We start from the raw sequence: 25,925 nt of genomic DNA on the forward strand, positions 1-25,925 counted from the left end.
CTTTTGCCAGCTGAGTAGATCATTAGAAATGTTATATTTGTCCAGCATTTGAAGTTGCTTTGTCAGTCAATTTTCCAGAATTCAAAGTTTGATGTGTTTTTATTAAGTAGTTAAGCTAAATCATTGATTTCTCTGAATAACCTTGCTTTTTTCTTTCTTGGATTAAAGGATGGAAGGCTACAGACAGGGGACCACATCTTGAAGATTGGTGGTACAAATGTGCAAGGGATGACCAGTGAACAAGTTGCTCAAGTGCTAAGGAACTGTGGGAATTCAGTGAGGATGCTGGTGGCCAGAGACCCTGTTGGTGAAGTTGCAGTAACACCTCCCACCCCTGCGTCCTTACCTGTTGCCCTGCCTGCTGCAGCCAACAAGACTCTTGCTGCAGTGAGTGTAGACGCCATTCTTCTTACATCAGATGTTGTCTGTGATACAGTGCAAGATAAGAAATACCCGCAGCTGGACGACCACACTAGGATAGGTCACACTTCAGTGCTCATAGCGAAGCAGAGGAAAACTTGTGATGAACATTGGACATGTGCACTCCTCTCTCTCTCTCTCTCTCTCTCTCTCTCTCTCTCTCTCTCTCTCTCTCTCTCCACCCCCCTCTCTTTGGTGGTGGTGTGTTTATAGATATGTGCATATGTGCAGGTACGTGCACACACATGTGCCTTTAAGGCAGACATCATTGTTTTCCTCTATGATTCTCTACCTCATTTTTGAGACGGAATCCCTCAGAGTTGAAAGCTTGCCCTTTAAACCAGACTGGGTGGCCTCCTGTGTCTGCCTCTCCAGTGTTGAGATTATTGTATGTGCTACCATGTGTAGCTTTTAACGTCTGGGGTTCTGAACTTTGTTCCTCACATGTGCACAGCAGTCACTTTGCTGACTGAACCTCATCCCCTGCCTTCTGTTCCCCATGAGTAAAAGCATGAAGAGGCAGGAAGAGTAACAAGTGGCAAGCCAACCCTTCCCTTCACAGGCAGCGCTTAGGTCTTTGCTTGTCCCTACTGGGGAGCCATATGAGCAGGCATTTTCTGTCTATGATATTAGGTGTTACTTTGTGCAATTTCTCTAGGTTGTAAGGAAAACCGATCTGTATTCCCTACATTGCTCTAGCTCACTCTAGTGAAGGGCTGCGGGGCTCTGTGATGCGTGGGGACTTGATGCTATTGTTTAGTTCTGATGCTGGTGCTTGGAGTTAAAAAGCAGCATTAGGGTGTAGATATCTTATTCCTTTGAAGAAATATTTAGACAATATTAAATACTGAAGTTTTAGAACCACTTTTCAAAATACTGTTTAGGATAACTAGCCTTTCCCTTAGCTTTTAGATGTTTTGTTAGGTTTATGATTCAGAAAAAGCAGCCTAAGGTTTTTCTAAATGGCTGTATAAACTTTCTACTGTTACACTACAAGCTCTCGTGCAGGTAGCTCTGCAGCAGGACCTTTGGTTAGTTTGCGGTTCTGTAGGTCGGAAGTCAGCGTGGGCGTGGCTGGGTTTTCCGCTTAGATTCTTAAAGGGTGAGTGAAGGTGTTGGTTCATCTGGGCTCTGTTCTCATCCTGGGCTCGTGAGCCCGTTCCGGCTGATGGAAGAATGGAGGTCGTTGCGTATGGTGGAAGGCCTCTTCTCTGCTGGCCTCCAGCCAGGATGGCTTTAGGCTCGTAGGGTCCCCTTGTTCCCAATCTTTTTTGTGTGACCCCTCCACTGACAAACAGCAAGTTGATCTCCTCCATTTAAATCTTCTTCTTTGCCTTTTCTGTTACCTGCAGGAGAAAAGTCTGCTTTTAAGAGGATTCTGTGATTAGATTAGGCTCACTCGAATGATCTCCTCTTTGTCATGTGATTTTACAAGTACAGGAGTGGGTCCCGGTTTGAGAATCATGGGAACCATCTTTAGATTCAGTTTGTCACAGAAAAAAAAAGTCCTCGGCAAGCTGGCTGCACAGAATGGCTGTGGATGCAGTTACGCAGCTGAAACTGTAACAGTGCGTGTGCTGTTTCCCTGCAGGACAGTTCTCTTTCTGAGACTTACAGTGTTGAGCTTGTTAGAAAAGATGGACAGAGTCTTGGGATTCGAGTTGTTGGCTATGTTGGAGCAGCTCATCCAGGTAAGTGAATCATTTCTGCCTCACATTTGGGGTAATTATAAAGGATGTTAAGGTTTCTACATAATAAAATTAAGTGCCTGCAGACTTTAATTTAAAACTCACAGTAAAATCATGAATCTGTAATAGCAAGCCGTTACTTTTAAGTGATTAGAGTCACGTGTTGTCTCAGTGGTTTAACAGCTGGCTTTATAGTCAGTAACAAAGGAATTTAATATCTAGTCCACTTTGGAACATTTGGGCTTTACTTTGCTTATAAAATAGTTCCATTTTGAATATTGTGTGACTGTTAATGTATTATACAGTATTATATGTTAGGTAAAATAAATTGATCCCTGCATATGTTGTATATTGTAAATACCCAAAATATATTATTTCTGTGTTTAGTCATGAAAAAAGTAAGACAGAACAAATATTTTATCAGTACTATTTTTTTCTTTTATATAAGGGGAGTGCGGTGTAAGAATACATGATTCAAGTATCTGAATAAGATTTTTCAAATGTACCTGAAAGTCAGCAGTAACTATCGCTGTTGGTTTTCCTTTGGTAATTAAAAAATTACTATGTTAAATAAAAATAAACCTTTAAAAATATTTAGTAGTTACATGAAAATTCACCTATGAAGTATTTTAGTTTTTCTGAAAAATAGCAAATATAGAGAGTTAATTCCTCTAAAAAAAAAAAAAAACTGTGCATACTAGGAGCAGGTGGAGAGATTAAGAGTGCTAATGTATGCACAGGCCTGAATGACACTCATGTCAGACTGTGTCATGCTATTTTAGCCTAATGAAATTTCTGACTTCAAAACTTCTAATTCTTCTATGTGCCACCCGTTTATAGGTTCAGAATATAAATAAGTCACTTAAAGCTAAATATGGATGTAAAAAATAATGATGCACAAAATGTATTAAGTTGTTAGCCTCCTATCATCCAGGAGTTGTGGTTGAGGCCTCAGTGCCTAGGCAGTAATTAATGAACTGGAAAACTATTAATGTTTCTGTTACTGATGCAGAAAGGGGCCTTTTAGCTTATTTAGTCAGAACCTGAGTGGGCGTGGATGTGTTGGAGAGGTGAAGCGAGCGAGTCAACAAATGAGCCATTTGAAATGTCAGCAGCTGTAAAAACTTGTATACAGATAACTTGTACGATACTGAGTTTATTGTTGGGTTTTGGTTTGTGCTGCTGGGTGTTGAACAGGAGTGGTGGCCGATCCCTGTCATCTGCCCCTTCAGCAGCTGCAGTGTGAGATCACGTGAGCTGGCTAGTTTGAGGCTCTTCTGGGCAACACAGAGAAACTTCTTCTTAGAAACTAAAGCAAACAAAGTCCATTCAGGGAGTGTAGTTAAAGTGTAAGAACCCTTTACATCTTTAAAGATAACTGAAAATACCTGTTTGAATAGAGAGGCCAGCAACTGTCCTAGTACAGCAGATGAAAGACTGAAGTGTAGGAAAATTCAGAAGTGTTTGAGCTGGTCCCAAAAAAGGAGGATTAGATAGGGAAGAAACCAGTGAGACTCAGAGTTGGAAAAGCATGTGGCATGTGCTGCAGTGTTGTACTGGGTGACGTGGGAGATGGTATTGAAAAATAAGTTACTTTCCATGTTATGGGAGACCTGGGATGTAATTCAATGAAGTTTGCATATTATTATTGTTGGCACTGGGAATAAAATCTTTAAGAACTAGTTTTTTAGTTTCTCAGTTTCCCTCCTAGTTCTCTCTCTTGGGAATGTACTTATTATATGGTTATCATTTTTACAGCTATTTATGGTTAAATATGTAACTTTACAATATAAGGCTTGTTTTATATTGCTGAGCTCCTTCTACCTTTTAAAATTATTATACGTGTCTAGGGGTGCCTGCCCTTGTAGAGGTCAGAGGCCACTTTGGGGAGTTGGTTCTTCTCACATTTGTGTGTGCTCCTGTGATTGAACTCAGATTGCCAGGCCATTCCCTGTCCCCATTCTAGCTTTTTGAAAAGGCCACATGCGCCTTTCTTTGTATCTGGATGACATACATGAGCACTGAACTAAATATAGGCCAGGGGACATGTGACTCCTGTCATGATGCTGGTGAAAACTGATGAGACCTTGAGCTGAGTCAGCAGTGCAAGTGGAGACAGACCAGGGTTCATCCTGGCCCTCCAGAACGCCGCTTAGGCAGAGATGCCTTCATCAAGCTTCCATTACTGGTTCTTTCTCCAGAAGGGGAGTCATCAGTCAAATCACATTTAATTCAGGTCACTTGTGATGGTGACAGTTTGAAATAATCCATCAATTTCTTTGCATGTGTTCAAAATAGTATTTATGAAGTCAGCTTCTTTAGCTAATTAACCTCTTGGTAAGAATTTTGCAGTCAGGTCCTAATTTTAGCTTTCTTCCTTTTTCTGTATGCCTGTGCACCTTCAGAGGAGGCTTCGGGGATTTATGTGAAAAGTATAATACCAGACAGTGCTGCATACCACAATGGCCAAATTCAAGTGAATGATAAAATAGTAGCTGTAAGTAACAACTTTCTGTTGGGCATTTGAATCAAGTTGGAGAAAGTTCTGTCATATACAGGAGAAGAAGATGACTTAGTTTAATTTTAAAAGTTTTGTTTGCTTTTAGTATGTATGTGTATGTGTAGACGTGATCTCTCTGTGTAGCCTTGGTTGGCCTACGAAGCAGTATGCAGACCAGGCTGGCCTTGAACTCAAGAGACCTACCTGCCTCTGCCTCTGCCTCTGCCTCTGCCTCTGCCTCTGCCTCTGCCTCTGCCTCTGCCTCTGCCTCTGCCTCTGCCTCTGCCTCTGCCTCTGCCTCTGCCTCTGCCTCTGCCTCTGCCTCTGCCTCTGCCTCTGCCTCTGCCTCTGCCTCTGCCTCTCAAATGCTGGGATTACAGGCATGTTTCACCATGCCTAGCTTATAAGGTTTTAAAAAATTAACTTTATTAGTGCAGTGAAATCACATTGATTTAGGCTGTTATATGATTTGAGTCTCTAAATCCAGTCAAACAGGAAATACTCCATTAAACATATTGATAGGAATAAATATACATTATAAAAATATGCATAGAAATGTGGTTGAAAGACATTTTTATATCCCCTGGGAAACCATCTTTAAGAGTCTATGCATTTACCCATTTTACACACAGTGAAGAATCTTTACCAGTTCTTTTTGCTGTTTTCTCTACTTAGAATAATTTGAGTCCACCAGAAATTGAAATACCTGAGAATATAGCCTTTTGCTAGTTAAAATTAGCCTCCCCCTTTAGCAGTAAATCTATATCTACATGCTTTGCTGTCTGTTCACATTACATACACGTCACACCCTGACCGACACGGAACCAGATGCGGGTGCTGTGAGTAGAGTCCATCTGGGAAAGCACCTTTCAGGAACATTGGCTTTGAAACTGCCTTTTGGTGATTTTAGTGTCTGGAGGCCAGTAGAAGCAGTGCATGCTTTGAGAAAAGTGAGGAGGAGACCTAAAGCAATGGTCTAGCCTGCCAGGCTTCTTGCACATACATATTTCAGGACACCAGAAGAGCCAGTGTTGGGAGATCAGGGTGTTTCTTTGGAAAATATCACATAATAATAACACACAGGTATAGTAACCCTTTAGTGCTGTTAGTGAATTTTTGGTATATCTTGAGGATTATGTCAAACAATTAACCAGATTTTATAGCTTTTTAAAATTTTTAAATGTTGACTATCATTAGAGATTAAAGCCTCTGTTGGGCTGATATTTAAAAATGTGTGATTTAAAACTGTAAGATTGAATTTATTTTCTAATTTGCATATAAGTTCATTAGCAAAACTATTTTTTTTTTAATTCAAAACTGCTTTCTGGTCTAATATGCTGTATTTGGGGGATAAAATTAGTTACTCAGTTTTATTCAGCACTGCCAGAATTAAAGATTGGAGCAGCTGACAGGCATGACGGATGGCTCCTGCCTCTAATACCAGCACTCGGGAGGCTGAGGACGATAAACACTGTGGCTCCAAGGCCAGCTTGGGCTAGTTACTGAGTTATCCTCTCTGCACTGCATAGTGAGACCCTCTTTCAAAAAACAAAACAAAACTGGCACTAGTGGTGTGCTTGAAACTCTGTCCTGTCTCTTAATGTCTCAGGTGGATGGTGTGGATATTCAGGGTTTTGCCAACCAGGATGTTGTTGAAGTATTACGGAATGCTGGGCAGGTGGTGCACCTAACGCTAGTTCGCAGGAAAGCATCTTCATCTGCGTCTCCGTTTGAACAGCCTTCAAGCCGAGGTAATTAATGCTCTTGCCCCTTTCTTCTCCCTGGAGTTGGGTCTAGAGGAATGGCCAGGGTGTGGAGGTTGGTCTGCGAGGTTGAGTAGGAAACGTCACTTGTCTTGAGTAATGCAGTGATGGAGAGGCGAGTCAGCTGTCTGCCTTGCAGAGCCGTTTCCCCAGTCGGCTGCAGTGCACCAGCCCACATGACAGGACGCAGGCCTGGCTGAGTGAGCCCAGAGCGCCTCTCAATAGAGGCACAAACCACTTTTTTTGATCCAGGACCCTTCATTTGTCTCATGCCTTGACATTTTGTAATCCCTTGCTTTTAACGCTGTGTTTTACTGTAGTTGTCTCTCTGATTTGCCTTTTGAAGTATGGTGAGAAAATAAAATAGAAATTTTTATGAAGAACATTTTTACTAAAAATAATGTTTGTCAGTAAAATTATGAAATAGCAAGTCACCGGGGGTGGTGGCGCACGCCTTTAATCCCAGCACTCGGGAGGCAGAGGCAGGCAGATCGCTGTGAGTTCGAGGCCAGCCTGGTCTACAAAGGGAGTCCAGGACAGCCAAGGCTACACAGAGAGACCCTGTCTCGAAAAACCAAAATAAATAAATAAATAAATAAATGAATGAATGAAAGAAAGAAATAGCAAGTCTTCAGTGTGGGAAAATACAGTTTTATGGATATCAGAGGACATCTTTTGGGAGACAGTGCTTCCTCTCCAGCATATGGGGCTTGAACTGGGGCCATCAGTGTTGGCGGCAGTGCCTTTACTGAGCTGTGTTGGTGAAGCGCTGATGGTGCACGGCTGGCTTCCTCTGCTTCCTCACTAGCTCGCATTGGCGTTTTTACAATTTTACAATTAGTTCGTTATTTTGTTTGTGTGAGTGTTTTTGTTTGCATGTATATCCGTACACCCCATGTATGCCTGGTGTGTATGAAGGCCAGAAGAGGGCATCAGGACCCTTGGAACTGGAGTTACAAACAGGTTTAAGCTGCCATGTGGGAGCTAGAAACGGAATCCAGGTCCTCTGGAAGAGCAGCCAGTGCTCTGCACTACTGAGCCATCTTCCCAGCCCCTCTGCCTGGCATCAAAGAAGGAACTATAATTAACTCCAGTTGCACCAGGTGTGATGAAGGAGGTCTTTAATCGCAACACTCAGGAGACATAGATAGGCAAATCTCTGTGAGCTCAAGTCCATCCTGATCTATGCAGCAAGCTGCAGACCAGTGAGGCCATGCTGAATTAAAAAAAAAAAAAAAAAAAAAAAGAAAGAAAGAAAGAAAGAAAAAAGAAAAGAATAGAAAAAAGGAGAAATAAACTCAAAATGCTCTTTTCTGACCTCTCCAGGCACTAGCTACACATAAAGTGCACATACATCTGAGCACTCATACACGTAAGATAAGTACGTCTAAAACAAAAACAAAACGAAATGAAACGAAACAAAAATATTAGTTGGTTTCCTCACTGCTGTCACCAAATACACACCAAGCAAACAGTTTAAGACAGGAAGGAAGTCAGCTCTGGCTTACAGTTCATGGCGCACTGTGCATCATGGTGGCCAGGAAGGTGTGGGCGCAGGAGGGAATCACTTGGTCAGGAAGCAGAGTGATGATGCTAGTGCCACATTCACTTTCTCCTTTTGTACAGTTCTGCACCTCATCACATGGAATGGAGTCATCCCCAGTCACAATGAGTAATGACCAGAAACTCTCTTTTTTGAGACAGGGGTTTCTCTGTGTAGCCCTGGCTGTCCTGGACTCACTTTGTAGACCAGGCTGGCCTCAGACTCAGAAAGATTGCTTGCTTCTGCCTCCTGAGTGCTGGTTAAAAACATTGCTAAGAATGCAAAGTCAGCCTGGTCTACATAGCACGTACTAGACCAGCAAGGCCTTCCTGGTGAGACCCTGTGTTTAAAAAAAGCCTCGGGCTGCACACTTATTGTTGAGTGTTCTCTGTTGTTCACTGTGTGCACACTTTTGAATAGCCTATTTGTAGAACATCCCTGTCTTCTGATTGTCAACTACCTTCAGTCTCCCCTCCTTGGCATCTGTCATTTTACTATTTGACTTTGACTATGCAGAAAACACTAGTGGGTAGAGCCATGCAGTGTTTGCCCTCTACTGAGCTAATTTATTTCACATGGTGTCCCCCACACTCATCCATGCTCTAGCAATTGATTGGATTTCCTCTTAAAAGAGTCAATAATATTTATTGTTTGTATATATACGTTTCATTTATGTATTTATGCTGTGTTCACTGAAGCCCTCTTCTTGGTTATGATAAATAAATAACACTTCATTTAATGATTGACATTTCTTTTTCTAGTAATATGTATGCATTTACTTGTGGCATCAGTTGACTAATGATTCACGAAACACTATGCGAGTGGTTTTAAAGTCTCATGTTACAGTCACAGGCATTTAACTGGCTGTATGCCTGAGTGCTTTGTTGTCAAAACATTTCAAGTATTTAGAAAAAGGAACAGAACAGAATGAATATCACTCACCTTCCCTTAGACCTGACAGGTGCCATCTTCCCTGACTGACAGGTGTCATCTTCCCATGTTTCTTCTGAACCATCTTAGAGTGAGTGGTGTAGGCATCATGAAAATAAGGATGCTTTATTAAGCAATCATAATATTATCATAGCCAAGAGAAGTAATAGTATTTACTATTAAATACTTGGTACATATTTGAGATTTCCCAGATGGTGGTATCGGAGATTGCTCTGTGGGTAAGAGTGTAAGAATGCTTGCTGTGCATGTATCAAAACCTGATTTGGATGTGCAGATTTCATGCAAAAACCTGAGCATGGCTGCACATGTGCCTGTAAACCCAGCACTGTTAAGGGTAGAGACAAGAGAATTGCTGGGGTTTCCTGACCCCTAACCTAGCTCCAGGTTCAGTGGGAGATCTGCCTCAAAAGAGTAAGGTGGAGAGCTGTAGAGCAAGATGCTTGAAGTCCTCCTGTGGTCTGTGTCCATGTACACCAACAAACACATGTCAGGTACACATTATCTCACACACACACACACACACACACACACACACACACACACACGCACACACACACACACCCCACATTTTCCAGTTGCTCTAGAATGTCTTTTGTATTTCCTCTTCCTACTCTTCCTGACTCCTCTCTTAAAGTCCTTCATCAGCCACGTGTCCCATGTGTGGTGACTCTGTGGCTTCCAAATGAGTCCCTCATCCCTGCCCTGTGATTTTCTCTGTGTTCTGAAGGGATTAGTCTTTGACACTAAAATGCCACAACCTGAATTTGATGATTTCCTTCTAGCCTTATACTTTTAATAAAAATTCTTTTACAAAGAGCTGGAGAGAAGCCTCAATGATTAAGAACACTTGGTGTTCTTATAGAGGGCCCGGATCTGGTTTGCAGCACACACATGGTGGCTCGTGACCATCTAGAACTCTAGATTGGTAAAATTACTTTTACAAAACTGTTCTCTCTCTTAACTCTTAACTCTCTTAACTTTCTCTTAGCTCAGCTATCACACAAATAATTGAGACTCTATTATATTCTTTTAACAAGCTTCACAGCACAAGAACTAAGCAGTTACTATTCTAATCTTAACTCTGTAAGGTAATTTGGCTTCCTCCCATTTTATATCCCAGAGATGCTTGAACTTTATTGCTTTCCTGCTCCAGCTCCTCTCTGGTGATGTCTTCTGGGCCTCTCCTGTAGCTGAATTCCTTACTTTTCCCTATAGCTCCTCCTCCTGGTTGGCAGAAAGTCCAGCCCTATTCTCTCCCCTGATCAGTGATTGGCTGTAAGCTGCTTTATTGGCACATCAGGGGACAGTTGGGGAACAGTGTTTACACAACATTGAGACAGGAGATTCTCAGAACAAAGATTGCAACCAGATATGGGGGATGCAGAAATCAGCGTTTGAATTACACAATAGCCTTATGCCTATACTAGTTGCAAGGAATCTGACACCTTCTTCTATCCTTTGGGCTGAGCAGGCCCACACTTGATTGATGTATTATACACACATGAAGGCAAAACATTTGTGTACATTTAAAAACTATGTATTAAAATTGAACAGTTATTTTAAAATGATGGGAAGCTTTTTTATAATGAAGCTTTCTGCAGTGTTAAGAGATACTTAATGACTTGCCAGTAACTTTGCTCAAATTTATTTGCCTCAGCTGAGGAGAAGGAGGGGATCCATTTGCACCCAGGGGAGTTCTTCCACCTCCAGTCTTTGAAGGTGCTAGTGTGCCTGTCCACATGTGCTTGATGTTGGCTCAGCCTAGTTGGATACGTTGCTTAATACCTGTCCATAACGGCTAGAGCACACAGCCTTTTCATTTTTGTTGGCTTCTTTTTTCCTTTTTTTTCTAAATCTATGTTGTAAAGAGCCTATTCCTGTTTTGTCATGGCTTAACCTTGCTTTTCGCTTTCATTTTCTATACTTCCTCATTCTTTGAATACTATCAAACTATTTTTGGAATTAACTAGTTATCCTTCAGAACACTTTAGTATAAAGGAACCAACTGCAGCGAGGTCCTGGAAAGGGTGAATGGAAGTGAAATTAAATTCATTTGAATATGACCTTTCCTCTCAAACAGGACTAGTGATTTCAGCCAACACTTCTTATTTTAGGAACTGTTGCAGAACCACCTAAAGTACCAGCACTAACTGGACCCCTGCACACAGAGGCTAATTTGGGTATGGAAGCAGAGGACACTGGAGAAAGACTGAACAATCTAAAAGATGGTGCCATACAAGCTTTAGAAGAGCCAGGTAGGCACAGAGCCTTTACTGTGGAGTTCTTCAACCTGTTTGCTTATTAGCCATTTATGCTGTGGCTTCCACTGAATCAGACTCAGGCAATATTATACCAAGAACATTGTAAAGCTACAAATATTCCAATAATAGGTAGTAACCAAAAGTCCTGCCTAAAAGCAGTTTCCACCTGATGGATGCCCATGCTGGAGAGACATCTTAGCCCCTGAGGCTGGCTCTCTTGCTAGGGATGTACCACCATGGCAGAGTGCTTGCCTAGCAGGTATGAGGCCTTACGGTCAACCTCATATTCTGCTCTCCAAATTTAACAAAATGGGGTGTTTTAAATATAACATTAACATAATGTTAACATTTGGTAGTAGAGCACCAAATGCATTTTTTCTTTAATCTTTGTTTATTTGTGTTTCAAATGTATATTTATTAGTATGTAATAACTATATAGCATTTTAATTACTATGTATTTTTACTTGTATGTTATAATTGTATTTATATCTAAAAAGTCTATTTATCATCTATCTTTCTATGATCTATCAGTGTGTCTGTTTTCTTCATAAAAGTTAGTAGGATGAATTTTTTATATGTCATATCAAATGACTAGGCTGCTGTATATTTAAATTTTTGAGTTGTTTCCAATTTTGACCTTTTACACTATGACTTCAGCTATCATTGGGACTCCCCTCTGCAATTACACTAAATTACAGCTTGGCCCTTCTGCAGAAGTGCTCAAGAAAGCTTTGCCAGCTAAGTGAAACTTGTTAAAATATTTAACACCATCCATGTTCCAGAGAAGCTGGCTTTTGCCTTTTTTAAGTTAGGAAAGGTAGCCTGAAGGAAGACATTAATGTCTCACTTAAGATAAAGGTTTAGGAGCTCTCTGCCTGCTTTGAATCCAACTAGAGTATAATTAATTGTTACTCTTTTAATTGAGTTGAGCTCAGATAAATATCAAAGAGCTACTAGGTAAAAATTAAACAAACTTGAAATTAGAAATACCTTTGGAAAATATTTTGTCTCATTACTATTGTCATGATTTTGTTTGCTTTTGAGAAAAGGTATTACTGTATAGCTCAGGCTGGCCTAGAGTGCACAGTATTCCTGTCTCTGCTTCTCCTGTGCTGGGCCCCAACTTTTCTTCTTTTTCTTTTTTCCTTCTTTTCTTTTTTAAAACATAGGGTCTCACTATGTAGCCCTGGTGGTCTGAAACTTGCTCCGCAGACCAGGCTGGCTCCGAACTCAAAGAGATCTGCCTGCTGCTGCCTTCTCAGTGGTGAGATTAAACATATACCACCACACTCAGCATGGTTCTTATGCTTTTAAAATGAATTTGACATATTTCTTTTCTTCCTGCACATGTATAATTTTAGTTTGCAAGTATGCCTGGCTCTCTTGGCTACTGTGACATTAGACTCCAGCCTAACGTCTGTCTCATGTGCGTGATGAAGATAGTCTTGTCACGCTCCTGTTTTATCCTTTTCTGCAGATTTATTTTTATTTTATTTTATTTGAGTTGCTGTAAGTAGATTAACCACCTCCCTCTAACCTTAGTCCTTTGAGCTGGACTTGAAAAAGCATAGTTGTCTGTGTGTTTATTTTGTATCTGAAAGGTAAGAACCACCCTGAGGGGATTGGTGAGACGTTTTTCTTTTGCAGCCTTTCCAGTGAATCTTCAGTCACCTGACTTCCACATGTTTGTAAGCTCCGAATTCTCTTAGTACATTGCAGATTTTGTTCAGAGTTATTAAGCAACTATGAAGCTACAACTGGAAGAAACTGGACAGCATACTGTTTAAACTTTTAAAAAATTTGGTAAAGGGTGCAGTAGGTAAAGATACTTGTGGTAACCTGAAAACCCGAGGTTAATTCACAGAACCCATGTGAGGAGGAGGAAGACGACCAGCGCCACAGGAGTCGGCCTCTGAGGGCCTTGTGTGTGCTGCTGCTTGTAGACCCACCTCCCTCAATCCCCTCCTCTCAAACACTGATAAATTAAAAACAAAACAGGAAATTGGTATGAAGGAAGTGTTCGTAGGAGTGCTTGCCACCCGATGATTTTAGTGCTTGTTGAGCAGGGTCCCTGATGTGATCCAGCGTATCAGTTGATATCTTTAATTCCTGGACGTTCTTTTGTAAGTGGAGTAATTTGAGTTCCTTAGTGTTCATTAGTCTTCGTCTCTGGTTCTGAAGTTAGCCTATTTAACGTAGTGATTTGTAGTATGCAATTAGGCATTCTGTGCAGCCGAAGTGAGCTGCTCTGAAGATGAAAGAGCTGATGCTGCAGGTTACATCTGATGTAGGCAGATGGTTCTGTCGTTTGTGGTAAGTGTTCTGTGGCATGTCCAATCTTACGGCAGAAATGAGAAACTTACAAAACGTGGAGCCTTTTTATCCGTTGCTATTAGTACGGATGTAAACACAATTGACGGCTTTAGTGCTTAGACTTTTCTCTCTCAGGCATTCTTCAGCCTGCTGGCCGCCCTGAGAGTCTGGGCAAGACTATCTAGAGGACAGGCCTGGGGCACTTGAAGTCTGTCTCAGCCTTTAAAGTGATCTCACCTGTGCAGTGATGGCTCCATTAAGTCAAGAGCATTGAACAGATACTAGTAATTAAGTAGTAACAAGAGGCTGGCATGAAGCCAGACTTTCTATCTGTTTAAAGTCAGGTTTTAGGTGGACAGCCTTTCTGTCTGTCCTGGTGTGTGGAAGCTGGGTGGCTTCCCTGTGACTTGATTACGTTGGTAGCTCCACACTCATGTATGTCCTCAACAGAGAGCTAGGACAGGTACTTCTTTGAAAAGGTTAACATCTAAGTCAAATTTTATAAGACCTATGAATAAAACTAACCCAGGTATATAGGATAAACTATACATTCAGATTTCACTTGTAATTCATCATGTCCTCCTCGCTTTAAGGTGTTCCTGAACAAGAGCCCCTCACGATTTCACCACAGGTGGTTTTACATTTTGCATTAGTCTCATAAGTTACTTTGATTTACATTACCAGGTAGATTTAAATTAATATTTTTTTCCTTTTTACTCATTTCCCTTTACCTACCGAAGCTGAGCTATTATTGAAGAATTTATTAGTTAAGCATGTTTGGCTCACACAGCTTCAATGTTCTTTTTCTTATAGATGTATATCCAGAGAAAGGCCCTGGCTCTCCAGAAAATCAGCTGAAATCCAGATGGGAAAATCTACTGGGCCCAGAGTATGAAGTAATGGTAGGTTTAAAAAAATATATTTTAATGGAAAGTTTCACTTCATGTCACACTCCTAACTATAGTTTAACATGACCTGCGAGTCAAAGCAGGCTGCCTTATGGGTTTCTTCCTGCCTGTCTTTCCTCTTAGAGCAATGAGTCAACCGCTAAAGCCTTTAAGCCATAAGAACAATTAAGCACTGTACACAAGCTTCAGTTACAGTTAACAGACACTCAGTTCATGTTGAAGCCGTTAGGTCACAGTAGGCAGAAGAACACTAGGAGGGTGAGAGCCTGCCTTTAAATTTATATCTTGAATCAGCTCCCTAAAATGGCTGCCATCTTTACGATTGCTTTTATGATCTGTTTGTTTTATTGTACACTGAAAGGACTGTGGATATTAGTCCTATGTTTCACAAAGAATCTTACAGTTTTATGAGAAAAATGGAAGAATGATTATCGAGTGTATTTAGAAGAACAGGAAGTAATTGTGAGGCATGAGTTTATAGTGCCGACAGGCCGTTAGGCTTCCTTTCACCTGTTATTACACTTGGCCAGGAAAGGATTGGTTACATTTCCCCACGTGAGTCCACATGAAAGCAAAAAGCTGTGCTAGAAAACTCTCATCGGTATTCATCAAACATGGCAATATAATAGCTGTTGCCTTTCATATTTTCTTCTTTAGACAAGGTCCTGGTATGTAGCCCTGACACATATTTTTATGTATAGGATCATTAATACTGGGTTGTCATTAATGTTAGACACTTTATTCCTGATCCTGAATGTGTGGCACTGTTACCAGAGAAGCTTTAGTGTCACTCAGTCACATGGTTGCTTTCTTGCTCATGTTGGGCCTGCGTGTTAGTTCTTGTCACTGCGTGGTCTCTAGTTCAGAGAACACTGCGACGAGGCTGCTACCTAGACAGCCACACTTCTCTACCTCAGTGGTATGTGCTCTGAGAATACGTGGCTCAACGTTTTATCATGGGATTTTTTATTTTTACTTTTTTGAAATAGAGTTTCATGTAGCGTAAACTGGCCTCAAACTTGCTATGTAGCTAAGGATGACCTTGAACTTGTGACCTTCTTGCTTTCTTCTCCCCAGTTGTGGGATTACAGACATGAACTGTCAAACTTGATTTTTGATAGCTCAAACTCAGAGCTTTCGGCCTGCTAGCCCAGCTTTTAACTAATGGTGCTATATTGGGGAGAAAAGTTCTGAGATGGATGTGTGTGTGTGTGTGTGTGTGTGTGTGTGTGTGTGTGTGTGTAAATGGTTTATTCTCTGCATATCAAACTTTTGTATATCACATGGTGAAGTCGAAGCTAAAAATGAGAGAGAATTTTACTTTGCTTACAGTGCGTCTTTTAAAGTTGTAGGGATACAAGGCGGAAGCTTGGGAAGGCAGAGGAGTGAGTGAATGCACATTGCACTGTTCCAATTGTGCTTTCCTCCAGCGCCCTGCTAAGCTGTTCGCTTGTTTGTTTGTTTTTTGCGGAGGAGGGGACAGTGACTTGATTCTGTAGCTGAGGCTAGCCTCGAACTCTTGATCCTCCTGTCACCATCTCCTGATACATGCCTCCGTGGCATCTGAAAATATACAACAGCAGTGTTCTTAGATTTATTAAGAGTGAAACTTTTAATATTTTATAAATTGTGACTGTGGGTGTGAATGTGTGTGTGAATGTGGGTGTGACTGTGGGTGTGAATGTGGGTGTGAATGTGGGTGTGACTGTGGTGTGAATGCGGCCTGGTGTGCACGTGAAGGCGTGAGGACAGCTCCCAGGAGCCTGGCTCCTTCCAGGTTTGTGTTTGCTTTAGAGACTACACTCCGCTCATCAGGCTTGCACAGCAAGGGCTCTTCCCTGCTCAGCCATTTCAAAAATATTTCATTTTCTTTGTAAATGCCTGACTGAGTATATATATATGTGCACCACCAGTGTCCTTGGTACACAAAGAGGCAGGCCAGAGGAGGCCATGTTTTTAGGTGTCTGGTTATTGTGTAATTCAAATGCTAATTTCTATGCCTCTTATATCTGGTTGCAATCCTTATTCTGAGAATCTCCTGTCTCAGTGTTGTATAAACACTGCTCCTCAACTGTCCCTGGATATGTCAATAAAAGCAGCTTATAGCCAAGGTTGAGGAGAGAGCTGGAACAGGAAAAGCTACAAAGTTCACATGTCCCTGGGATGTAAGCTGGGAAGAAGCCACAACTGAGAAACAAACACAGTCTTATAAAATTACCTTTAATACACACATATTCCTTGGAACTGGAGTTACAGGTGGTTGTGAGCCACCATCGGGCTCTGGGAATCAAACCCAGATTCCCTGGAAAAGCAGCCATGCTCTTTTAACAGCTGAGTCCATCTCTCCAACCCCTGCTAAGCCATCTTGATGTTCAAAAGTAAAAGTTTTATAGATCCATTATAGTTAGGATTTTATTAGCATTTGGGTGATCATAGTATTTAAAGTTGGTATAGTTAGAACATCATATCTTTTGGTTCCATGTTTATAGATTCCACATTCTCACTATGATTTAAATACATTTGGGGGAATTTTTTTTTCATCAGCACTGAACAGGTACAGACTTTTGTTTTCACATCATCATAGGTAAATAATATACTAAAACATGTTTATGTAGCATTTTCCTTGTATTACATATCCTAAGTAAGTTAGAACTGATGTCAGAATAAAGACATAATACACCTTCATGAAAACTTGAGCAGCCTCTCAATATCAAAAGATGCTTGTGTGTGTGTGTTGTTCAAACATTAGTTTGAGTTTTATTGGTGACATCCATGGACATGAATTCCTTGCAAGGAAAAGTACTTTATTGATGGCTTGCATCTGTAAGCTGTTAATAAATATAGCCTATCCATGCAGAGGGAGAGTGAGACATCAATTCACATGTCACCTTCAGTTCAACTCCTGGGTAATACAGGATGAAGAGATTAGTGCAGAGAATAAAAACAAAGCAAGTGCTTTGATGTGTGCTATACTTATGGATTTCAGAAATGCTTGGTACAGATTTTCAGATAAGTCATCAGTGTGCTGGGTTTAGGGATAAATTTCAGAAAACAGAGGAAATGAAATTACGCTCATACAAAACAGAGATGTTTTCCTTGTAACCCTAGGTAGCCACTTTGGACACACAGATTGCAGACGATGAGGAGCTGCAGAAGTACTCAAAGGTGAGCGCTTGGCTAAAGGCTGCTGGTTTCAGCGCTGTGATGAGCTGTCTTTACATTCTCAGTGAAGAGGCTGAGTGCTATAACCTCCAGGCTCCAGCATTCAGTCCTGAGCGGGTTCCGAAAGGGAGGGAGGGCTCAGTCACAGGGGACGCAGATGGCTGTTGCAGTAGGGGAGGAATGAGTGTGGAATCCTCCTGCTTCTTCCAGAAGCCAGAAGCCCAGGTCTGACTGCCACAGTTGTCACGAAGATGACAGGTGAGTGTGTCAGCTCCTCAGGCATTGTATGGAGGAGACTTCTGGGAAAGGCTTTCTACAGTCTGGACCAAGGATAGGCTTGGAAAAACCAAGATGTCTAGATGTTCAAGGACAGAAAAGATGGTTGGCGTTCTGTGTTTGTTATTCTTTGCTTAGTCTGCTTGGTTACTGCTGTCAAGAACACGCAGTCATGTAAGTTAGGCAGGATTTTCTCTATGCTCTTTTTGTCTTCTCCTTACAGATGGATTTGTAGTTTCTGTTCTCGGCAACCAGACCTAAACTGGTTAAAACATCTTTTTCAATTAATAATAGAAAAAGAAAGGTTTTCTTTTCCAGAGAGTTTCAGAAGCACTATTGTGCTCCTCCAAGGACCCAAGCACTGAGCCCGCCTTAGAGTCTGCATTCAGGTGCAGTGCTTACAGTGAGTTCTTCGGGGCTGGAGAACTGGGTCAATGGTTAAGAGCACTTGCTGTAGCTCTGGAGCACCCAAGGCTGTGCTTGTAACTCCAGCTCCAGAGAACCTTTGCCATTCTGTAGCTTCCATGTGCACCACAGATATATGGAACACACACACACACACACACACACACACACACACACACACACACACACACACACACGTTCTACCTCGTGGGGATTTCTTAAGCTAAATGTCTGTTCAGATAGTTTTACTGTTTCCTCCTTTGCATATGTGGTTTTTCACCTCCATAATTGTTTGCTGATTGTGCTGTTGTTTTAGATTTTCTGTATGGGTGTGGGTGTTCACCTCTCCCCCTCCCCCCTTCCCCCCCTCCACAGATCTCATACCATGGTGCAGAGATTAGTGAACAGCTCTCCAGATCTGGCTCTCTCCTGCCACCTTGTGGGAACTGAGGATTGTGCTCCTGCCATTAGGCCTGTGAACAAGCACTTTACTTCCTGAGCTGTCTTGCTGGCCCTTGTTTTATGAGATTGAATTCTCAAGGCTGATAGTGGAGAATATTTTTTTCCTTCCTAACTCAGCTACATTTTAAGTTACTTCCTCATGGACGCCATGCTGGCTGGCTGGTCAAGTTCTCCTCAGATCCACAATGTAAAATTAACATTGCTCTGTACAGCTAGTTGTAAATTAGTTTCAGTGTCATCTTTCTGAAAGTTATTGTTGACTTATAAATCTATGTAAATGTATTGGGAGATATTCCATTCAAAACACTAATGAACATGAGATAACCCATCTAAACTCAATAGTTATTTTACTTTTCACAGCTTTTCTAATTAGCTTTAAGTCTCCTTTGTCATATAGTTGTAGAGCTTTAGAAATCCTTTGGCTTTAAAGCACGCCTTGGACCAGGCTCGGTTCATTATACAGCTTGCCTTTTGGTGCCTGTTCACATGGTGAAAGTATAAGGCTAGGATCCTCATAGTTACTAGTAAGCAGAAAAGGACACAGAGCACGAAGCGGATTCTGTAGGCAGGTGCCATGTGCTCTAGGGTACAGTGGAGTTCTAGAAGAGAACACATCAAAAAGTGACCCTTCAATTGTTATATGAGTGGAAGAAACAACAACAATAAAAATTAGTCATTTACTAAAGATAACGTGTGACCTGAGACTATTAGGCAGTGCAACTAGGTAGGGGAAGCCAGGAAAACAAATGGTTAGCAATTTCAGACAGGAAAGCTTTCTTTCTTTCTTTAAGTAATTTGTTCAGATTACATCTCAGTTGTTATCCCTTCACTTGTCTCCTCCCATTCCTCCTTCCCTCCCTCTTTCACACTATTCCCCTCCCCGAGGTCTGTGACAAAGGGGGCTTTGTCCCCAACCCTATGATCACAGCCTATCAGGTCTCATCCTGGTAGCCTGTTTACTCTTCCTCTGAGTGCCACCAGGCCTCCCACCAAGGGGAAGTGGTGAAATAGGGGGCACCGGAGTTCATGTCAGAGTCAGTTCCCGCTCTCCACACAACTGTGGAGAATGTGATGTCCATTGGCTAGATCTGAGTAGGGGTTCTAGGTTTACTTCATGTATTGTCCTTGGTTGGTACAATAGTTTGAGCAGACCTGCCCTGGGTCCTGATGTGCTAGCCTTGATGTTCTTCTTGTAGGTTTCTAGGACCCTCTGGATCCTTCTATTTCCCCATTCTCCCATACCTCTCTTACCCAGAGCCCCAATAGGAAGACCCAGCATCTATTCACAATCTCCTCCTAAGTGAAAACTTTCAGGGACATCCCTGTTGGGCTAGTGTCCAATTATTAGTGAGTATATGCCATGTGTATCTTTATGGGTCTGAGTTGACTCACTCAGTATGATCATTTCTAGTTCCATCCATTTTGTCCACAAATTTCAGGATCTCCTTATTTTTAATAGCTGACTAGTATTCCAAGGTATAAATGTACCACAGTTTCTTTATTCATTCTTCAACTGAGGGACATCTAAGTTGTTTCCAGATTCTGGCTATTATGAATAAGGCCATTATGAACATGGTTGAGCATATGTCGCTGTTGTGTGGTGGAGTATCTTTTAGGTATATTCCAAGGAGTAGAGTAGCTGGGTCTTGAGGTAGCCCTATTCCCACTGTCTGAGAAAGCACCAGATTGATTTTCAAAGTGGTTGTACAAATTTGCACTCCTACCAGCAATGAAGGAGTGTTCCCCTTTCTCCACATCCTCGCCAGCATGTGGTGTCGCTTGAATTTTTGATCTTAGCCATTCTGATGGGTGTAAGATGGAATCTCAGAGTTGTTTTGATTTGCATTTCCCTGATGACTAAGGAGATTGAGCATTTCTTTAAGTGTTTCTCAGCCATTCGATATTCCTCTGTTGAGAATTCTGTTTAATTCTGAGCCCCATTTCTCAATTGGGTTATTCGGTTTGGTGGTGTCTAATTTCTTGAATTCTTTATATATTTTGGGTATTAGACCTTTGTCAGATGTAGGGTTGGTGAAGATCTTTTCCCAGTCTGTAGGCTGTCACTTTGTTCTATTGACAGTGTCTCCTGCCTTACAGAAGTTTCTCAGCCTCATGAGGTCCCATTTATTAATTGTTGACCTTAGAGCCTGGGCTGTTGGAGTTGTCTCCTGTGCCAATGAGTTCCAGGCTCTTCCCCACTTTTTCTTCTAACAGATTTAGTGTCTCTGGTTTTATGTTGAGGTCTTTAATCCACTTGATTTTTGTGCATGGTGATAAATACGAATCTACTTGCATTTTTCTACATATAGACATCCAGTAGACTAGCACCATTTGTTTAAGATACTATTCAATTAAGAAACTCAATAGATTTGGCTTCTTTGTCAAAAATCTTTGTGGATTTATTTCTGGGTCTTCAATTCGATTCCATTAAACAACCAGCCTATTGCTATGTCAGTACCATGCTGTGTTAATTGCTGTTGCTCTATTGTACAGCTTGAGATCAGGTATGGAGATTCCTCTGGAGGATCTTTTATTGTATAGGATTGTTTTAGCTATTCTGGGTTTTTTGTTTTTCCATATGAAGTTGAGAATTGATCTTTCAATTTCTTTTAAAAATCGTGTAGATATTTTGATAGATTGTATTGAATCTGTAAACTTTTGGAAAGATGGCCATTTTTACTATGTTAATTCTCCCAATCCATGAACAAGGGAGATGTTTCAATCTCCTTCTTCAGAGACTTGAAGTTTTTTTTTTTTTCCCAAACAAGCCTTTCACTTGCTTCGTTAGAGTTACTCCTAGATACTTTATATTAATTGTGGCTATCATGAAGAGTGTCGTTTCCCTAAATTCTTTCTCAGCAAGATTGTCTTTTGTATATAGGAAGGCTACTGACTTTTTTGAGTTAATTTTGTATCCAGCCACTTTGCTGAAGGTGTTTATCAGCTGTAGGTGTTCTCTAGTGGAATTTTGGGGGTCACCTATGTACACTATCATATAATCTCAAATATGGATTTGACTTCCTTCTTTCCCATTTGGATCCCCTTGATCTCCTTTTGTTGTCTTATTGAACTATATTGAAGAGATATGGAGAAAGTGGGCAGCCTTGTCTGGTCCTTGATTTTAGAGGAATTTCCTTGAGTTTCTCTTCGTTTAATTTGATGTTGGCTATTGGCTTACTGTTTATAGCCTTTATTATGTTTAGGTATGTGCCTTGTATCCCTGTTCTTTCCAAACTTTAAACATAAATGGGTGTTGGATTTTGTGAAATGCTTTTTCTGATCATGTGGTTTTTTTCCTTTCACTTTGTTTATTACATTGATGGATTTCCATATATTGAACCATCCCTGCATATCTGAAATGAAGCCTACTTGGTCATGGTGAATGATATCTTTGATGTGTTCTTGGATTCACTTTGCAAGTATTTTATTATTTTTACATCAATGTTCATAGGAGAAATTGATCTGAAATTCTTTTTCTTTGTTGGGTCTTTGTGAGGTTTAGGTATCAAAGTGACTGTAGCTTCATAGAATGACTTTGGTAATGATCCATCCATTTCTATTTTGTGGAGCAGCTTGAAGAGTAGCGGTATTAGCTTTTTGCAGGTCTGGTAGAATTCTGCACTGAAACCTTCTGTTCTGGGCTTTTTTTGGTTAGAAGACTTGTAATGACTGCTTCTATTTCTGTAGGAGAAATAGGACTATTTAATTTGTTTATCTGATCTTGATTCAGCTTTGGCAGGTGGAATTGATCAAGAAAGTTGTCCATTTCCCTAGATTTTCAAATTTTCTGGCATATAAGCCTTTGAAGTAGGACCTAATGATTCTTTGTATTTCTTCAGTGTCTGTTATTATATCTCAATTTTCATTTTTGATTTTGTTGATTTGGATAGTGTCTTTCTGCCTTTTAATTAGTTTGGGTAATGGTTTGTCTGTCCTATTGATTTTTCTCAAAGAACCAGCTCCTGGTTTTGTTGATTCTTTGAATTGTTCTCTTTGTTTCTAATTTATTGATTTCAGCCCTGAGTTTGATTATTTCCAGCCATCTACTCCTCTTGGGTGTTTCTGCTTCTTTGTTTTCTAGGGCTTCCAGATGTGTCATTAGTTGCCTAGATGTTTCCAATTTCTTTATGAAGGCACTTAGTGTTATGAATTTTCCTCTTAGTACTGCTTTCAATGTGTCGTATAAATTTGGATATGTTGTACCTTCATTTTCAATCAATTTTAAGAAGTCCTTAAATTCTTTTTTTTTTCTTTCCTGACTCAGTTGTCATTAAGTAGAGAGTTGTTTAGTTTATATGTGTGTGTAGGCTTTTTGCTATTTCTATTGTCGTTGAAGTCCAGCTTTAGTTTATGGTGGTCTAATAGGAAACATGATATTATTTCAATTTTTTTGTATCTGTTGAGGCTTGCTTTGTCATGTACTATATGGTCAAATTTGGACAAGGTTCCATGAAGTGCTGAGAAGAAGGTATAATCTTTTGTGATTGGGTGAAAAATTCTGTAGATATCTGTTAGATCTATTTGATTCATGACATCAGTTAGTGTCATTATTTTTCAGTTTAGTTTCTATTTCATTGACCTATCCTTTGGTGAAAGTGGGATGTTGAAGTCTCCCACTATTACTGTGTGGGGATTGATGTGTGGTTAAAGCTTTGTTAACATTTCTTTTACAAAGGTTGATGCCCTTTTATTGGGGGTGTACATGTTCAGAATTATGATGTCATCTTGGTTGAATTTACCTTTGATCAGTATAAAGTGTCCTTCCTTATCTCTTTTGATTAATTTTGGTTGAAAGTCTGTTTTATTAGATATTAAAATAGCTACACCAGCTTGCTTCTTGTTTCCCTTTGCTTAGAATACCTTTTTCCAGCCTTTTCCCCTGAGGTAATGTCTATCCTTGTGGCTGAAATGTGTTTTTGAATGCAGAAGAATGTTGGGTCTTGTTTTTGCATCCATTCAGTTAGTCTGTGTGTTTTTATTGGAGAATTGAGACCATTGATGCTGCAAGATAGTAATGACCAGTGACTGTTAAGTCCCTTGATTTTGATGTTGGGTGCAGTAGAGTGTGTGGTTATGTTTGGAACAGTGAGGTTATCTATTTCCTGTGTTATTTGGTTGTGGTTTGTCACTTTGGGTTGGAGTTTTCCTTCTAGTAACTAATGTAGGGCCGGATTTATGGATGTGAACTATTTGAATTTGTTTTTGTCATGGAATATCTTGCTGGGTATAGTAGTCTGGCCTGGCATCTGTGGTCTCTTGGGTTTGCAGGCCCTTTGTCCAGCCCCTTATGGCTTTTATGGTCTCTGCTGAGAAGTCAGGTGTAATTCTGATAGGTTTGCCATTATATGTTACTTAGCCTTTTTTCTTTGCTGCTTTTAATATTTTTTCTTCATTCTGTACATTTCGTGTTTTGATTTTTATTTGGCAGGGGGATTTTTCTTTTCTGGTCTATTCTGTTTGGTGCCCTGTAGGCCTCTTGTATGTTTATATGCATCTCCTTCTTTAAATTGGGGAAATTCTCTTCTATGATTTTGTTGAAAATCTTTTCTGGGCCTTGAAGCCAGGAGTCTTCTCTTTCCTCAATTCCTATTATCCTCAGGTTTTGTCTTTTCATGGTGTCTCTGGTTTCTTGCATGTTTTGTGTCAGGAATTTTTCAGATTTAACATTTTCTTTGATGGTTCCATCAAGTTTTTCAATTGTATCGTCTGCTCCCAAGATTCTTTTCCTCCATCTCTTGAATTCTGTCACAGAAGCTTACCTCTGCATTCCCTGCTTTCTTCTCTAAGTTCTCTCTTTCTCGGTTTTCTTCTGTCTGTGCTTTAATTGTTTCCAGTTTCATCTTCAGATCCTGACCTGTTTTATTGGTTTTCTTTATCTGATTGTTTGTTTTTTCCTGAATTTCTTCCAGTGATTTCTTCATTTCTTCTCAATAGGACTCTTTAATGTCCTCAGTCTGTTTGGCTGCATCTTCCTGCATTTGTTTATGGATTTTATTTGTTTCCTCCATTATCGTCTTCATTACTAAGGACAGGGCAAGTGGTGGATTTCTGTCCTGGGTGCGTGTGTCCAGAGCTTTTAGAGTGTGATCCTTCAGAGGCCCTTTCCCTTATATTCTGTTTTTAAAGCATTATTTATCTGAGAGTCTTTTTGTATTAGCGTTTTCCCCCCACAGTGGAAGAGGAAAATTTTTTTTCCTCAAATTGCATCAGTCTTTGTTTTTTGTGTGTGTTTGTCTATTTGTAGTCAGTATACCCATTCATTTGTTTAACGTGTACAAGACAAAAATATGTGTAAGTTTTCCACCTAACAGTTTTAATTATTAAGGTCCATAGGCTATTTCTCTTTAAGTTATTGGCTTATGACTTAAACACCATAACTTTTAACGTGTGTGTGTGTGCGCGCGCGTGCGCGCGTGTGTACATGCACACGCTCAGTGCTTAGATAAGCAAGAAGAGACATTGGATTCTGGGAGCTGGAGTTATAGGTGTTTGTGAGCTACCTGATGTACGTCCTGAGAACTGAACTTGGGTCCTGTGGAAAAGCACCAAGTGATCCTAACCAGTGAGCCATAACTCCAACTCCCACAAGAGGTTTTAAAAATCCACTTACAAGCTGGATGAGGTGGTACATGCTTTTGACCCTAATACTCAGCAGGTTCAGGCAGGTGGCCTCTGAGTTGGAGGCCAGGCTGGTCTACAGTGCAAATTTCAGGACAACCAGAGCTTCACACAAAAACCCTGTCTCAAAAAACAAGCAAACAAAAAAGCCACAATTACAATTATAATTATACATTTAAGTCATAAGTCAGTACCTTTTTATTTTTCTCCCTACAATATGTAAATAAAATTGTAATAAGCCAACCAAAGCCCATTTCACAGGTGAGGTTGTGGGGGCTATATAAGATGAGTGACAGTTGTGTAGCTAAATGATACCAGAGTCAGGCTGCTGCCTGGTGTGCAGTCACTCATTCCTGAAACGTGTACACTAGCATGCCCACTGTTTGCTAGATACTGTGTTACCATTTGTGGGGAGAAATGAGTAGGTCTCTGTCCATAGAGCTCAGAATCTGGATGTGGAGAGGGGCACGGGAGTGGACAGGCAAGGGACCACTTGCTAGTGCCTTATAGATCCAGAGAACTGCTGCAAGTGAGGGGCAGATGAGCAGAACTGCACAAGAGTACTTTGCTGCTATTATTTTTTTATTCTGTCAAAATTTTAGTTTGTTGATTTTTAAAGGGGACATGAAGAATAATTTGAGTCGGAAGACAGTGT

General features: G+C 40.6%; 1 protein-coding gene across 2 annotated transcripts in view; it reads left to right on the forward strand.

Annotated features, from left to right (window-relative positions):
* PATJ (PATJ crumbs cell polarity complex component) overlaps positions 1–25,925 on the forward strand; it is a 324,218-nt gene that overhangs the window by 30,732 nt on the left and 267,561 nt on the right. For both annotated transcript variants that reach the window (XM_084769227.1, XM_084769228.1), the window contains exons 8-14: positions 169–387; positions 2,012–2,111; positions 4,514–4,605; positions 6,218–6,359; positions 10,980–11,120; positions 14,253–14,341; positions 17,456–17,512. In XM_084769227.1, coding sequence (XP_084625353.1) covers positions 169–387; positions 2,012–2,111; positions 4,514–4,605; positions 6,218–6,359; positions 10,980–11,120; positions 14,253–14,341; positions 17,456–17,512 — 840 coding nt within the window. The remainder of the gene's footprint in view (positions 1–168; positions 388–2,011; positions 2,112–4,513; positions 4,606–6,217; positions 6,360–10,979; positions 11,121–14,252; positions 14,342–17,455; positions 17,513–25,925) is intronic.

The sequence above is a fragment of the Acomys minous genome (assembly GCF_964271855.1).
Source record: "Acomys minous genome assembly, chromosome: 1".
Classification (NCBI taxonomy): Eukaryota; Metazoa; Chordata; class Mammalia; order Rodentia; family Muridae; genus Acomys; species Acomys minous.